Source organism: Aegilops tauschii, chromosome 1 (assembly GCF_002575655.3).
Source record: "Aegilops tauschii subsp. strangulata cultivar AL8/78 chromosome 1, Aet v6.0, whole genome shotgun sequence".
Taxonomy (NCBI): domain Eukaryota; kingdom Viridiplantae; phylum Streptophyta; class Magnoliopsida; order Poales; family Poaceae; genus Aegilops; species Aegilops tauschii.
This window is the reverse complement of record NC_053035.3, coordinates 1,548,854-1,562,653: the sequence shown is the minus strand read 5'-3', so window position 1 is coordinate 1,562,653 and position 13,800 is coordinate 1,548,854. Positions and strand designations below refer to the sequence as shown.

Sequence of the window (13,800 nt, the reverse complement as noted above, 5' to 3'; positions counted from 1 at the left end):
CAGTCTGCTAACGAGGTTTATCTTGATGGATTTGTGCAAATTGGTTTAGAAATTTGTGTGCCAAGGCGTGACTTGTGATGGTGCCAACAAGCATAGGTAGAGCAGATGGTTGTGGCATTCTAGTATTTTTGAGCGATTTCTTCGCGAGATGCGGCGTTGCTATTCCTTTTTTCCTTTTAAGAAAAGAAATATTTTCTTTTGGGTGGTTGAATGGATGGAGAGAGAGAATTAACAACTGGCCAGTGAGCACATATCAAGGAGTTGTAAAACAAATGCTGATACTGTAGAGTCTCTGCACCCTGCACCGGCCCCGCCGCTGTCTTTGCCGAGGGAGCTCCTTCCTGAGACCTGCAAATCAGGTTCCTCACTACAACTTGGACCATGGTCTTCCTTCACTGCCCTGCCGCTGAGACCTTTAGTTCCGGCCTTTGCACCTGAGCTGTTCGATGAAATGCCAAGCACGATGATGATGTGCGAACACCATGTCACTTGTCACGAGTGTTGGCTGCCCATGCCCATGTCCAAAACTATCGTTGTTCTCTCTGCTACTGCAAAAAAAGTAAAAAAATAGTCAACAAAGTAACTCACCACACCTCACAGATGCACCAGATTGGTCAATAAATCATGTGTGATGTAAGGTCTTTTCCATTCAAACGTATATAAGTACAACATATAACAGCGCTGAAGTATTCTTTTCCCTCGAGCGTTTTCATGTTCCATCGTTGGATGCTATATCGTTCCAATTTCTCCCATCATTTTGGTCAGACTATGAGTTCTCTTATACATGTACTACATATATTAGTAGTACTGTACTAATCTTGGATCCACATCGTAAAACGATGCTTAGCCATGTGCCTATGGATGTCGACATCTCCACAAATGCCACAAGTTTCTCTCTCTAGTTTATTAGCGTAGTAATCAGGTGCAACGTCTCTCATTTGGTTCCCAAATTATGCTTAGAGTGGGTGGTACTTTTGCGCCAAGTGGGTGGTACTTGGTATCTGTGAAAACAATAGACCTGCCGCAGCATGTGATACGTAATTAATTAACTGGTGATCAGTTGTCCTTGTGTCGACATCATTGAGTGATTCCATGCGTGATTTTCTTAACCACGCACACCAAGCACATCGATTGCTTTTTTTTTTTAAGAAAAGGAGGATGATCCCCGGCCTCTGCATCTGGGCGATGCATACGGCCACTTTATTAATTATTCTCACAAGACCTTAAAAAGTCATACAAAAATAAGACTAAAGCCGCCGTCTAAACAACAAACTGTCGCTATACCTATCCAATTGATGAAGGGGCGCAGATAGCCTGGGCCTAATACCAAACAGACGTCGCAGCCAAGCCTAACATCTAAGACCTGAGACCCCAACCTAGCCTCTTGCCGGGTCTGGGGCACACACTGGTCCGGCATGCTCTCAGAGGCCGCCGCCGCCAACTGCCACCACTCCATCTTCAGAACTGTACTGATGCATCAACCTTACTCAGTCTAGCTATCGTCGACGCCACCACGGGGCCAAACAGCACCTCCTCCCTGCGTGCAAATAGCTGAGCACGTCGCAGTCGCCACTGATACACCTCAGCGTCATGCTACCAGGTATCACCAGCCGACACAGCTTGAAGTCCTTGAAAGATCTGTCGTGCGTAGCACCTGCCGACCAGGCATGACAAAGCGTAGCACCTGTAGGTGAGGCATGACTTGACATCACCACCGAATCTCCGTGCAAGACGAAGCCGCTCCACCTCCTGCCTCTGACTTCCAGCGCTGCTCCGCAAACGATGCTCCCAAGAGAGAAACGACACCGCAGTGCCGCCATCGTCCGATCTGGAACACCAGATCCTAGGGTTTCCCCCGGAGCAGCACGAGTGGGTCGACTGTAGTTACACGACGATGCCTCCATCAAGGTAACGGCGAGAACGCCGCCATCGCCTGCCGTCGGCTCGGTTTTCATCGGCAACCATGTCTCCCCTACTCGCAACCGAGACAAGATGATGGATCTCGAGATCCGATCACCAAGCCTCTGGCCGGCCATCTCTGGAGAAGATGACCACCACGTCCACCAGCATCACCACGTCGGGCACGCGTCGCCGCCGGCACCCCCATGGTGCCTAGAGGCCGACAAGCCCCGACGAAGGCAGCACCACTGGACGGTGCCCGGCCCTCCAGCCCGCCGTATGACCGAATCATCGCCGGAGCTTCGCCGCGCCACGCCCCCAAGCCGCCGCCGGGATAACTCGCGCCGCCGCCAGAGAAGCCGCAGCCGCCGCGCGTCGGAGGGGCCCCAAGCCGCAGCTGCACCGCTGCCAGACAGGGGCGCCGACACCCAGCACGCCCTCCTCCGCGCCGCTGGGCCCCGCCCAGCCCAGCGCCGTCTCGCGCCGCGCCGTCCCGCGCCGAACGCCAACCGCGAGGAGAGGGGCAAGATCCCCGCCGCCACCAACGTCGGCCGGACTTTGCCCGGCGGCGCTGCGCGGTGGCGGCGGGGGGAGAGATCGACGAGGGAGGACGAGGGGCGGCGCGCTAGGGTTTTCCCCGAGGACGCTCGCGGGAGCGGCTCGGGGGACGAGGGAGCACATCGATTGCTGAGTGAACAATTTCTCCATGATTAGAATAAACTAGTCATCAACCCGTGCACCGGCACGGGCTAGATATTGCTCTACTTTTTTAGCATTAATGTAAATACACTTTGTAGACCTAAAACATTGTGCGTGTTTTTCAATTATATTTTGATATTGTTTATGTCTCCGAATCTCCATGGATGTTTCCTCGTAGAAGTTAGACTTCAAATATCACCAAAAATTTAACTATTTAATTATAGTAAAGTCATATAATATCTAACTTTGATTGATAGAATTCATGTCAATGTCGATTCCAGATATTTGTTTCTACTGATATAGGCATATCATGTTCCCCACGAAGCAAGAGGTGGTAATTAAACTAAGCTATTTACGAAGATTGTCAGGCCAAACCTATAAATATCACAGCAAAGCCACTTAGAATTAAAAGAGGGAGAAGTGGAATGTGAACCTGTATACATTCTCAAGTTCATTGATCAAGTGCAAGGATTTGTTATGTTCATTAACTGAGAAGTATAAATAATCCAACATTTTCAGGAGCCACATGCATGTTTGTAGGCAAAAACGAAGCACCTAGGCTTATATAATCTTACTTGTAAGTAATTGTTGATTTCCTCATATTTTCTTACCTCACCATAGCCACACAAAGAAAAAAAATCTCAAATAGACATCCATTTTCTTTGAAACAGAAGGATCCAGCTGACGCCATAACATATATCTCTTAATTATACTGGCCTATTATTGTTAGTATAGTCCTGTAAATAAGATATTATTTTTACATGGTGTGTAAAAAAGAATAACTTACACACGGTACATAGAACTTATGTGAGATGATATGACCTCCACATTCTCGCTTGTGTGATGGCATGAAAGCTCACGCTGTGGCAGAAGCTGCTTGGCATCAGGGAGTAACACTTACTGGAGGATTGAATCAGCCATGATGTGTGCCGGTAGCGTGTACATATTGTCTGTCTTCAGGCCACTAGTAGAAAATGAGGCTTCCATACGCCCCCATTAGTCCCCAAAATAATCGAACCGCGACCAAAGGGGTCTTTAGTCGCGGTTCGGGAGGAGACCCGCGACCAACTATCTGGGCCCAGCGCGCTCGGTCGACAGCTGGCGGACGGGAGGGGCTTTAGTGCCGGTTGGCCTGGCCAACCGGGACTAAAGGTCCTCAGGCTGGCCCGAAGGCCTTTAGTCGCGGTTGGCCAGACCAACCGGGACTAAAGGTTAGTCCTTTAGTCGCGGTTGGCCAGACCAACCGGTACTAAAGGGCCCATCAAACTCTACCCCCCCCCCCCCCCCCGGTGGACCGCCTTTTCAGTTTTAGGAAAACCAAAAGAAAATGATGAAAATGTCAAAAAATAAAATAAAATAAGTTTCTCATGTGATATGTGGTCTAGTTGTTGGGAAAATAAACAAATATGAATTTCGACTTTATTTGTAAAATCTCTCTGGAATTTCTTAAAATGGGCATAACTTTTGCATACGAACTCGGATGAAAAAGTTTTTCATATGAAAAATCATCTACTCGAAAAGTTACATCCGAATAAACATTTTCAAAATCCTCAAAAACCTAACAAAAAAAAGATACGGGTCTTTTAAGATCTGGAGAGGCAAAAAAATTAAAAAAAATTCAAATTATGGTCAAACTGTGGTCAAACAATGGTCAAACTAATTATTCTACAATATTAATGTTACTAAATAATTATTTCAGTTTTTTTTAAATTTTGGTCAAATCTGGTCAAACTGTGGTCAAACAGTGGTCAAACAATGGTCAAACTAATTATTCCAGAAATATTAGTGTTACTAAATAATTATTGTTTTTTAATACAATAGTTTCAAACTCAAACAGTGAAATTGTCACTTCATGCTCAAGCTAAATTCCTGAGGGTTAATAGAATTGACATCCTACTATTGTCAGGAAAACAACAAGTGCAGACTTGAAACGAGGGAGAATAGAACCCGGAAGTTAAGCGTGCTCAGGCTGGAGTAGTGAGAGGATGGGTGACCGTCCGGGAAGTTAGAAGATTTGGAATGATGAGGGGTGATTAGAGATTACAGGATAAATTGAGCAGTGATGAGGGGTGGTGATTAGAGATTAGAGGTTAAAATAATTCAGAAATTTGAAAATAAAAAAATTTAAAAAATTCGCAAAAAAACCAGGTTTAGGGGGAGCTAAAACCCTAAACCTGCGGAGGAGGCCTTTAGTCCCGGTTAGCCACGAGAACCGGGACTAAAGGTCCTCCGCCCCGACGGACCCCTGGCGCCCAGGTGGACGGGCCTTTAGTCCCGGTTAGCCACGAGAACCGGGACTAAAGCCTTTAGTCGCGGTTCGTAAGAGGCGCGACTAAAGGGGGGTCTTTAGTTACGCATATTTAGTCCCGGTTGCACAGCCGGGACTAAAGGCCTTTGCAAACCGAGAATAAAGGTCCATTTTCTACCCGTGAGCCCTGCTCCATCTGGCAGCAATCTAGTGATCTTCCGTCCCTGCTTTTACATCATCTCAACGACCTCTCTACGAACAGGCTTCAGCACGAAGCACGGCTGGTTCTATGGCCGAGGGGTTGCTGATCCTCTTGCACCTGCCTCGGGCGGAGCCCCATATTCTCCTTCGCTATCACGTTGTCGTTGACAAACTCGTCAGCCTTCGCTAATTGGCGAGAGATCCCCAGGTCACGCAGCTGAACCTCTATGTCAGGATCAATTCAGGGGCAGCAACGCATATGCGTGTTCGAACGAACAGCGACTGGAGGCAGCGCCTGGGTGGTTTGGCATGTGGAGGTCATCGAGGGAGCGGCCATGGGGATATCTCCCTGAGAAAATTACGGGATTGATAATTAAAGAAAGAGTTTGTTTTCTGGCACTTTTTTTATCCTCCAGCGTTCATGGGATTCTTTCCTTGTTTTATAGAGAAAACATAGCGTATGCCTCAAGGTCTCTTTTTCATCCTCCAGCGTATGTTATTCTTTTTTTCTAGAGAAAACAGAACGTACACCTCTAGGTCTCTCATCGTGATTACTTATTTGATCTGAACCGTGGACTTAAGATCTAAAGGTTAATTTCGTGTGTTTTCTGAGGATTAACGTGGAGGCTTGATTAGTGCTTCCAATTAGTAAATATATACGATACGATGTCTTCAGTACCCGCAAAAAAAAGAATAAATGTCTTCAGCAGCTAATTAAATGGGAATGTCACCAAATATCCATATATTTGCGTCCCGGAAAATACCTAAAATGTTTTGAGGACAACGTCTATCACCATCTTCACTGTGGTTGCCTCGGACTCCATCTGATCAGCTAGTTCCTCCCTGATGAACTCTACTTGTAACTCCTAACATGTGACTAGGTTGTCCAAGTGGTTGCCCGCTTCTTTTAATATAAGTCTCCCATCATCTGTCTCCTTCCTATGGCAGGATCCCCTATAGATCTCACCGCGCCTCTGGAAATGAAAGTCTCCTATCCGGTCTTCTCCCATCACCTTAAGAAGTGATGTGTCGAAGAAATCATCTCAACCTCTCGCCTCGACATACAGGTATTATTACTGTTGAGATGTAGATACATATGTGTATTTCTTGTACAACAAGCCCTCCTTCTTCCATGTATAGTTGAGGACGTGGCTACCCTTTGTACTTATATATACGTGCATATTGCACCCGATCAATACATCGTGAGTTGCATAACCTTCTACATGGTATCAGCCTTCCTCCAATTCTCTACCCTAGCCGCGTCGCCGTCGCTTCCCAGCCGTCGCCGCTAGTTCCCTCGCACGCCCGTGCCGCCGACTACTCGCCGCCGCCGTGCCACCTTCCCCACTGCTTCCGCTCCCGCCCCCGCGATCACCTCGCGCCTCTCCCACCCCTAGCCACTACAAACCCTAACCCGCCCCGGCCGCCCCTAACCCTAGCTCCTGCCATGTCGGGATCCAACCTCTCCGACCGGTCCGCCGCCTCTACTCATCCGGTCGTGAAGCCGCCGAATCCCTTCGACTCTTCCGCCGGCTCCACCGCCGCCACTCTTCCGATCCTGCCTACATCCGTGATGTTCCCATCGAACGTCGCGTTCCGGTCATCCTCTCCCACAACGAGGAGAATTTTTATGCTTGGAAGACATACTTCAATCTCCTCTTTCGTGAGTATAACCTGCAGGACCACATCGACGGCACAGCCAACCTCTTCGTCCTGAACCGTGACGCCGACTGGCTAGCGATCGACGCCACCATCATCAGGTGGCTCTTCCTCACCGTGTCCAAGGACATCTTCCACACCGTCGTTCGCGACAAGGATGATGCATGCACGGTGTGGAACAAGATCGTCGGCCTCTTCACCGACAACAAGCTCCAACGGATCGTCTTCCTGCAGCAGGAGTTCTTCGGGTGCCATCAAAACGACTCCTCCGTCGACGCCTTCTGCATGCGTCTCAAGACCCTCTCCGACGAGCTCAATGACATCGACTTCAAGGTGGGCGACGAGTTGCTCCTCTCCAGCCTCACCGCCGGCCTCAATGAGGATCTCGGCAACGCCGCCTCCAACCTCACCCTCATGGCGAACCCCACCTACGAGCGGGCGGTGGCTTATCTTCGTCTCGAAGAACGCCGGTTGAAGCATCTTCGCTCCCATGCCGTTCATACCGCCTTCGCCGCTGGCTACTCGCGCGGTGGCCCCGCGCCCTCACGCGCGCCTCCCGGCTTCCCAGCGCCGTACCAGGCGCCCCGGCCACCGGCGCCTTCCGCGCCGCAAGGCGCCTACGGCGCCTCCTACCAGCAGCGGCCACCGGCTCCTCCTGCGGCTCTTCCCCAACAACCGCCGCAGCAGCAGCCCCAGCAGCAGCAGCAGCAGCGCCAGAGGTGCCGCGGCCGCGGCAAAGGCCAGACGCAGCAGCAACAGCCGCGCCCCGGGCCTGTCCAGCAGCAGCCGACGCCGCCTTGGGGGGGTGGCCACAACCCCTGGACAGGGTTTGTGCACGCCTACACCATGCCCGTGCCCCGCCCACCCGCTCCGAGCCTCCTTGGGCCCGGTCCCTCCAGCCATCAGGCATTCTTCGCCGGTCCGCAACCCGGTCCGGTCGCTCCACCGGCCTACTACTCTCCTGCTCCGGTTGGCTATGGCGGGCCAACCACCAACACAAGCGTGACTGGCTCCTCCGGCTATCCCGCGCCGGTCTCTTATGATCCGGCCCTACTTGTTGCTCTTCATCAGCAGCCTCCGGTCAGGGCTTATTCCGGCGGTGGCGATTGGTTTATGGACACCGCTGCATCTTCGAACATGGCCGCTTACCCGGGTAACCTCTCTTCTGCGTCTCCTATTCACACTTCTTCTCGTATCATTGTCGGTAATGGTGCTGGTCTCCCCATCACTCATATTGGTTCTACCAATTTTCCTTCGAACTCTAGACCACTTTATCTCAATAATGTTCTTGTGTCTCCTGAACTCATTCAAAATTTAGTCTGTGTTCGTAAACTTTCTCGAGATAACTCTGTAACTGTGGAATTTGACGAAGTTGGTTTTTCTGTTAAGGACGCCCTCACCCGGATGGTTCTTCACCGCTGTGACAGTCCCGGCGATACATACTCCGTCCAGCCTCCATCATCTTCACATGCTGGACCAGTTGCACTCTCCGCCGGCGTTGATCTTTGGCACGCCCGTCTCGGTCATCCTAGCTCCACTGCTCTTCGTCAAATTATTAGGGATTTTTCTTTTACATGTAATAAAACGGATGCGCACTCTTGTCACGTATGCCGTCTGGGCAAACATGTCCGCCTTCCCTTTAGTGCTTCATCCATGGTTGCGTCGTTACCTTTTGAGTTAATCCATAGTGATGTCTGGACCTCTCCTGTTGCTAGTAATACTGGATTCTCATATTATCTTGTTATTTTGGATGACTACTCTCACTTTGTGTGGACCTTTCCATTACGTAAGAAGTCCGAAGTTGCTGCCACTCTTACGGCCTTCTACTCTTACGTGTCTACGCAATTTGGTCGTCCCATTCTAGCTTTGCAAACTGACAACGGGAAAGAATTCGACAACACCACCATCCGCAATCTTCTCTCCACACATGGCACTGTTTTTCGTCTTACCTGTCCATATACTTCCTAGCAGAATGGTCGGGCGGAACGCATTCTTCGCACTCTTAACGATTGCGTCCGTACCCTCCTCTTCCACGCATACATGCCACCTCGCTTCTGGCCCGACGCTCTCGCTACTGCCACCCTACTCATTAACCTTCGTCCCTGTCGCACCCGGTGGAACTTTACACCTCACCACCTCCTCTTCGGGTCTCCTCCTTCATACGACGGCCTTCGTATTTTCGGTTGTCTTTGTTATCCTAGTATTGCCGCCACCTCTCCTCATAAACTTGCCCCTCGTTCCCTTCTGTGTGTCTTCCTCGGTTACCCGGCTAACACCAAGGGCTATAGATGCTATGATCCGGTTTCCCACCGTGTCATCACATCCCGACATGTTTATTTCGACGAGTTGTGTTTTCCTTTTAAACAGGAACAGCAGGCGGCTTCTTCATCGGCGCCCGGCCCCTCTTTGGCGGACCCTGTCCGCCCTGGCTTTGCCCCACGGCGTAGGGCGCCCCCTGGACGCACGGCACCCCGGCTCCTGCCCGCTGCTTCGCCAGGCTCACCGACCTCCGAGCCGGCCTCCACGTCGGCCTCCACGCAGGCCTCCCCGGCTGCTTCATCGCCGGGCCCCGCGCCGGCCTCTGCGCCGGCCTCTCCAGCTGCTTCATCGCCGGGCGCCGCGCCGGTTTCTGAACCGGCCTCTCCGGCCTCTTCTTCGCGGGCTTCAGCGCCAGCCTCGCCGGTCTTGCCGGCTGTTGTGCCAGCTCGCCCGCCGGGATCGCCCGCTTCTTCCCCGACTTCTTCGCAGTCGGGCGTGTCACCGGCTTCTTCACCGCCGGGTTTGGTGCCGGCCCCGGTGTCTGCTGTTGTGCCACCACCCGCTGGCCCTGTCACTCGGTCGCCCCTGGGTGTCCATCGGCCGAGCACTCGCTACCCTCCGGATGAGTACACCTACGTGGCTTCGACGTTTTCCTCGTCACCGTCACCCCTGCCAACCTCCGCCCGTTCCGCGCTTCGTGATCCCATGTGGTTCGCCGCGATGAAGGAGGAATTTGACGCATTGCAACGCAATCACACTTGGCAGCTCGTTCCCCGTCCCCCTCGGGCCAACATCATCACCGGGAAGTGGGTGTTCAAGCACAAGTTTCATCCGGATGGTACTCTTCACCGACACAAGGCCCGTTGGGTCGTTCGGGGTTTTCGTCAACGAGCAGGCGTTGACTTCACAGACACTTTCGCCCCGGTTGTCAAACCCGGGACGATTCGAACTGTCCTTCAGCTAGCGGTCTCTTGCTCCTGGCCTGTGCACCAGATGGATGTTTCGGATGCTTTTCTTCATGGGCATCTTGAGGAACAGGTGTTCTGTCAGCAGCCGACTGGGTTCGTGGATGAGTCTTCTCCGGATCATGTGTGCTTGCTTTCTCGATCTCTGTACGGGCTCAAGCAAGCTCCTCGCGCGTGGTACCAGCGCATCGCAGCATTTCTTACTCAGCTTGGCTTCCGCTCCACTCGCTCTGATGCTTCACTATTTGTCTACCACCAGGGTGATGCTACTGCTTTTCTGCTGCTTTATGTCGACGACATCATCTTGACAGCATGCTCGACTGCTCTTCTTCGACAGCTCACGGATCGTCTTCGTGCTGAGTTTGCCATGAAGGACTTAGGTCCTCAGCACTATTTCCTCGGGATCGAGGTTATTCGTCGAGCAGATGGCTTCTTTCTTCATCAGCGGAAGTATGCTCATGAGCTTCTGGACCGTGCCGGGATGCTTAATTGCAAACCGGCTGCCACACCTGTCGATACGAAGGCCAAGCTCTCTGCCACAGATGGTTCTCCTGCTTCAGATGCTCCATTCTACAGGTCGATTGTTGGTGCTCTTCAGTACCTCACTCTTACTCGTCCGGAGCTCCAGTACGCTGTTCAGCAGGTGTGCCTTCATATGCATGCTCCCCGTGATGCTCACTGGACCGCAGTCAAGCGCATTCTGCGCTATATCCATGGCACCTTGGATCTTGGGCTGTCACTTCAGGCTTCATCATCTATGGATCTGACGGCTTATTCTGACGCCGATTGGGCCCGCTGCCCTGACACGCGCCGCTCGACCTCTGGTTATTGCGTCTATCTTGGACCATCACTTATCTCCTGGTCGTCCAAGCGGCAGCCCGTTGTCTCCCGCTCCAGTGCTGAAGCGGAGTACCGCGCCGTTGCCAACGTCGTCGCCGAGTGTTCCTGGCTTCGTCAGCTTCTGCATGAGCTCTTGTCTCCGGTTGACAAGGCCACGATTGTCTACTGTGACAATGTTTTTTCAGTCTACCTCTCTGCCAACCCGGTTCATCATCGACGCGCCAAGCACATTGAGATTGATATCCATTTTGTTCGCGAACAGGTAGCTCTTGGTCATGTACGCGTGCTGCATGTCCTTACGTCTCAACAATTTGCTGACATCATGACAAAGGGCTTGTCTACCGCGTCTTTTGAGGAGTTCCGGTCCAGTCTTTGCGTTGACCATGGTGCCGCTTCGACTGCGGGGGGGTGTTGAGATGTAGATACATATGTGTATTTCTTGTACAACAAGCCCTCCTCCTTTCATGTATAGTTGAGGACGTGGCTACCCTTTGTACTTATATATACGTGCATATTGCACCCGATCAATACATCATGAGTTGCATAACCTTCTACAATTACCAACATTTGCTTGGAAAGATCTTCTTCAGTGTTAATTTGGCACCGGCAGCGCGCACTGTCCGTGGGCTCGTGCATTAGGCTGCTGTTTCCACGCTCGGATTCATCGACGAGCTCCGGCTGCCGCGCTCACGCACCAGCAGCGTACGCTGTCCGTGGGCTCGCGCATTAGCTTGCTCTCCCCGCCGCGCTCGCGCCGGCCGCCGCCACGAGGTAGGAGGTGCTGTCTCCCACGCTGCCGGGCGCATCCTCTATCCTTCGTGCTCCTCCACCAGCAGCGGTAGCCTCCACTAGGCACGGAAATGGCCGTGGAGGTGGCCTAGATCTGGGTCTTTCATATTTTCCACACAACAAAAATCATGTTCAAAGTTTCTTTTCTTCCTTCTGCGAGCTGATTTATTGGAGATCTTGCCATGACCAGACACAGGGCAGATCGGGAACTAACACTGACTTTCACTCATGGATTGCTAGCTTCAGTTAGACTCTTTCTTTGTGCTATTTTTTTTTCATTTCTTTTCCTCATGCACACGGATATAAATACACACAGTAGTCCAAATTTGGCATTACTCGATTTGACACGTAGAGTTTAGTCAAAATATTTGATGAGCTAGGTTCATACTTGTTCAGATCTAGTTGATTCAAACTTGCGAAAACATTTTATGGATGAAATTTACACTTCTCCATGCTGAAAACTGTGTTGGGGATTGAAATCTTCAAAATCTGGTTTGCAACCTTCTTATTTTATAAACCACAATTTATTTATTTTTGAAACAGAGAAAACGACATTGAGGAAGAAGCTGGGAGCCAGAGGTAGCAATCACATTGCAGCACCCAGTTGATCATCTAGCAAAATATCAGAAAGCTCTTTCGATCCGGCAAGGCGAGTAGTATGGAGGTCGTGACCGGGGCGATGAGCACCCTCCTGCCCATGCTCGGCGACCTGCTCAAGGAGGAGTACAACCTGCAGAAGAGCACCAGGGGTGAGATCAAGTTCCTCAAAGCAGAGCTGGAGAGCATGGAGGCTGCCCTCATTGTCGGCCCAGGTCCGACCTTGACGATGCAGCCGCCGAGTACTTTCCGACGGAGCGCTCGTACAAACTAGCTGCAGCCGATTACTTTCCGGCGAGACACGCTAGTACACAAGTTCGGCCGGAAGACACACGTACAAAACTAGTTACGCTCTCAATCAGCAAGCAGCTCGATTGATTCTCACGTAGACTTAGTACATGCACGTATGAAATACCAAGTCATCGGCTCGATGGATCGCACAACTCGACGAGATGACGCACACAAAAACACGAGGTTTGATGGCTAATAGGTGCGTGTCGCACCTATGATTTTATTGCTTTGATCTGAGTTAATTTACAGGGGCAGGCTTACACGGATATATATAGCACATAGGCTAACTAATACTAAACCTATTCGGTGATGTGCTCTGGTCCGAGCCGGACACAGACTAGGCAGCGTGGTTAATTCCAACACTCATCAAGATCTCAGGGCACCCTTAGATCAGCCACCTGACATCCAGGTCAAGCTCTGGGCGAGGGATGTCAGGGACCTGTCCTATGAGATCGAAGATGGCATCGATAGATTCCGGGTGCACCTTGAGTGCCAGCAACAAAAGAAGCCACACAGCTTTATGGGCTTCATCCACACAAGCATGGACATGCTGACAAAGGGCAAAATCCGACACAACATAGGCATCGATATCAAAGACATCAAGAGCCGCATCAAGGAGGTCAGTGAGCGGCGTGAAAGGTACAAGGTTGACAGTGTTGTGCCCAAGCCCACCAGCACAAGTACTGATACCCTTCGCCAGTTAGCTTTGTTCAAAAAGGTGACAGAGCTTATTGGCACCGAAGGGAGGAGCCTTGACATAGTCAGTATGCTAATGGAGGGAGACGAGATGATAAAGAAACAACTGAAGCTGGTCTCTATTGTTGGCTTTGGAGGCTTAGGGAAGACAACTATTGCTAACGTGGTGTATGAGAAGCTTCGTGGGGACTTCGATTGTCGAGCTTTTGTTTCCGTCTCTCTTAATCCTGACATGAAGAAGCTTTTCAAGAGTTTGCTCCATGAACTTGGCAAGGGAAAGTACAATAACATCATGGACGAGTCAGCGTGGAGCGAGACACAACTCATAAGTGAGATAAGAGAATTCCTCCGAAACAAGAGGTATGTGTTGTACGCTTAGTGTCCCAGCTGCCAATTTGATCATCTATTTACGTGTTCATCTTATTAGCTCTGGAGTTTTTCTAGTTCATTTGTGTGTGCTTAATATGTACTATCACAGTGTTTTCTACTCCTTCTGTTCTTGAAAAAAGGTATTGCTTTGCCCCCAACTAATTGACTCACGCTGTCCATGGGCGGTATGGCCTGAATGGCCAGGCAATTACTACTGCATTATAGAAGCACACCAATCTGAGTTATTGATCCAAACCAACTAGAAGTAATACTCCCTCTGTCCAATAA

At 50.9% G+C, this 13,800-nt stretch overlaps 2 protein-coding genes across 2 annotated transcripts; both read left to right on the top strand.

The window, feature by feature from the left end:
- Positions 1-6,494: 6,494 nt before the first annotated feature.
- Positions 6,495-9,339, top strand: LOC109754227 (uncharacterized). The gene is made up of 3 exons (XM_073500658.1): positions 6,495-6,617; positions 6,728-8,113; positions 9,154-9,339. The coding sequence occupies exons 1-3, from the start codon at positions 6,495-6,497 to the stop codon at positions 9,337-9,339; spliced, it is 1,695 nt and encodes a 564-aa protein (XP_073356759.1).
- A 2,240-nt stretch (positions 9,340-11,579) lies between these two features.
- Positions 11,580-13,524, top strand: LOC141039234 (disease resistance protein PIK6-NP-like). The gene is made up of 2 exons (XM_073506581.1): positions 11,580-12,371; positions 12,774-13,524. The coding sequence occupies exons 1-2, from the start codon at positions 12,218-12,220 to the stop codon at positions 13,520-13,522; spliced, it is 903 nt and encodes a 300-aa protein (XP_073362682.1). The 5' UTR covers positions 11,580-12,217; the 3' UTR covers positions 13,523-13,524.
- Positions 13,525-13,800: the final 276 nt, after the last annotated feature.

What these genes read in the sequence shown, in the direction of transcription:
- LOC109754227 (XM_073500658.1), top strand. Translation starts at nt 6,495, where the DNA reads ATGTCGGGATCCAACCTCTCCGACCGGTCCGCCGCCTCTACTCATCCG. An exon ending in TTCCGATCCTGCCTACATCC is followed by an intron (nt 6,618 to 6,727) that starts GTGATGTTCCCA and finishes TATAACCTGCAG; the next exon opens with GACCACATCGACGGCACAGC. An exon ending in AGGACGCCCTCACCCGGATG is followed by an intron (nt 8,114 to 9,153) that starts GTTCTTCACCGC and finishes CCCACGGCGTAG; the next exon opens with GGCGCCCCCTGGACGCACGG.
- LOC141039234 (XM_073506581.1), top strand. Translation starts at nt 12,218, where the DNA reads ATGGAGGTCGTGACCGGGGCGATGAGCACCCTCCTGCCCATGCTCGGC. An exon ending in TGCCCTCATTGTCGGCCCAG is followed by an intron (nt 12,372 to 12,773) that starts GTCCGACCTTGA and finishes CTCTGGTCCGAG; the next exon opens with CCGGACACAGACTAGGCAGC.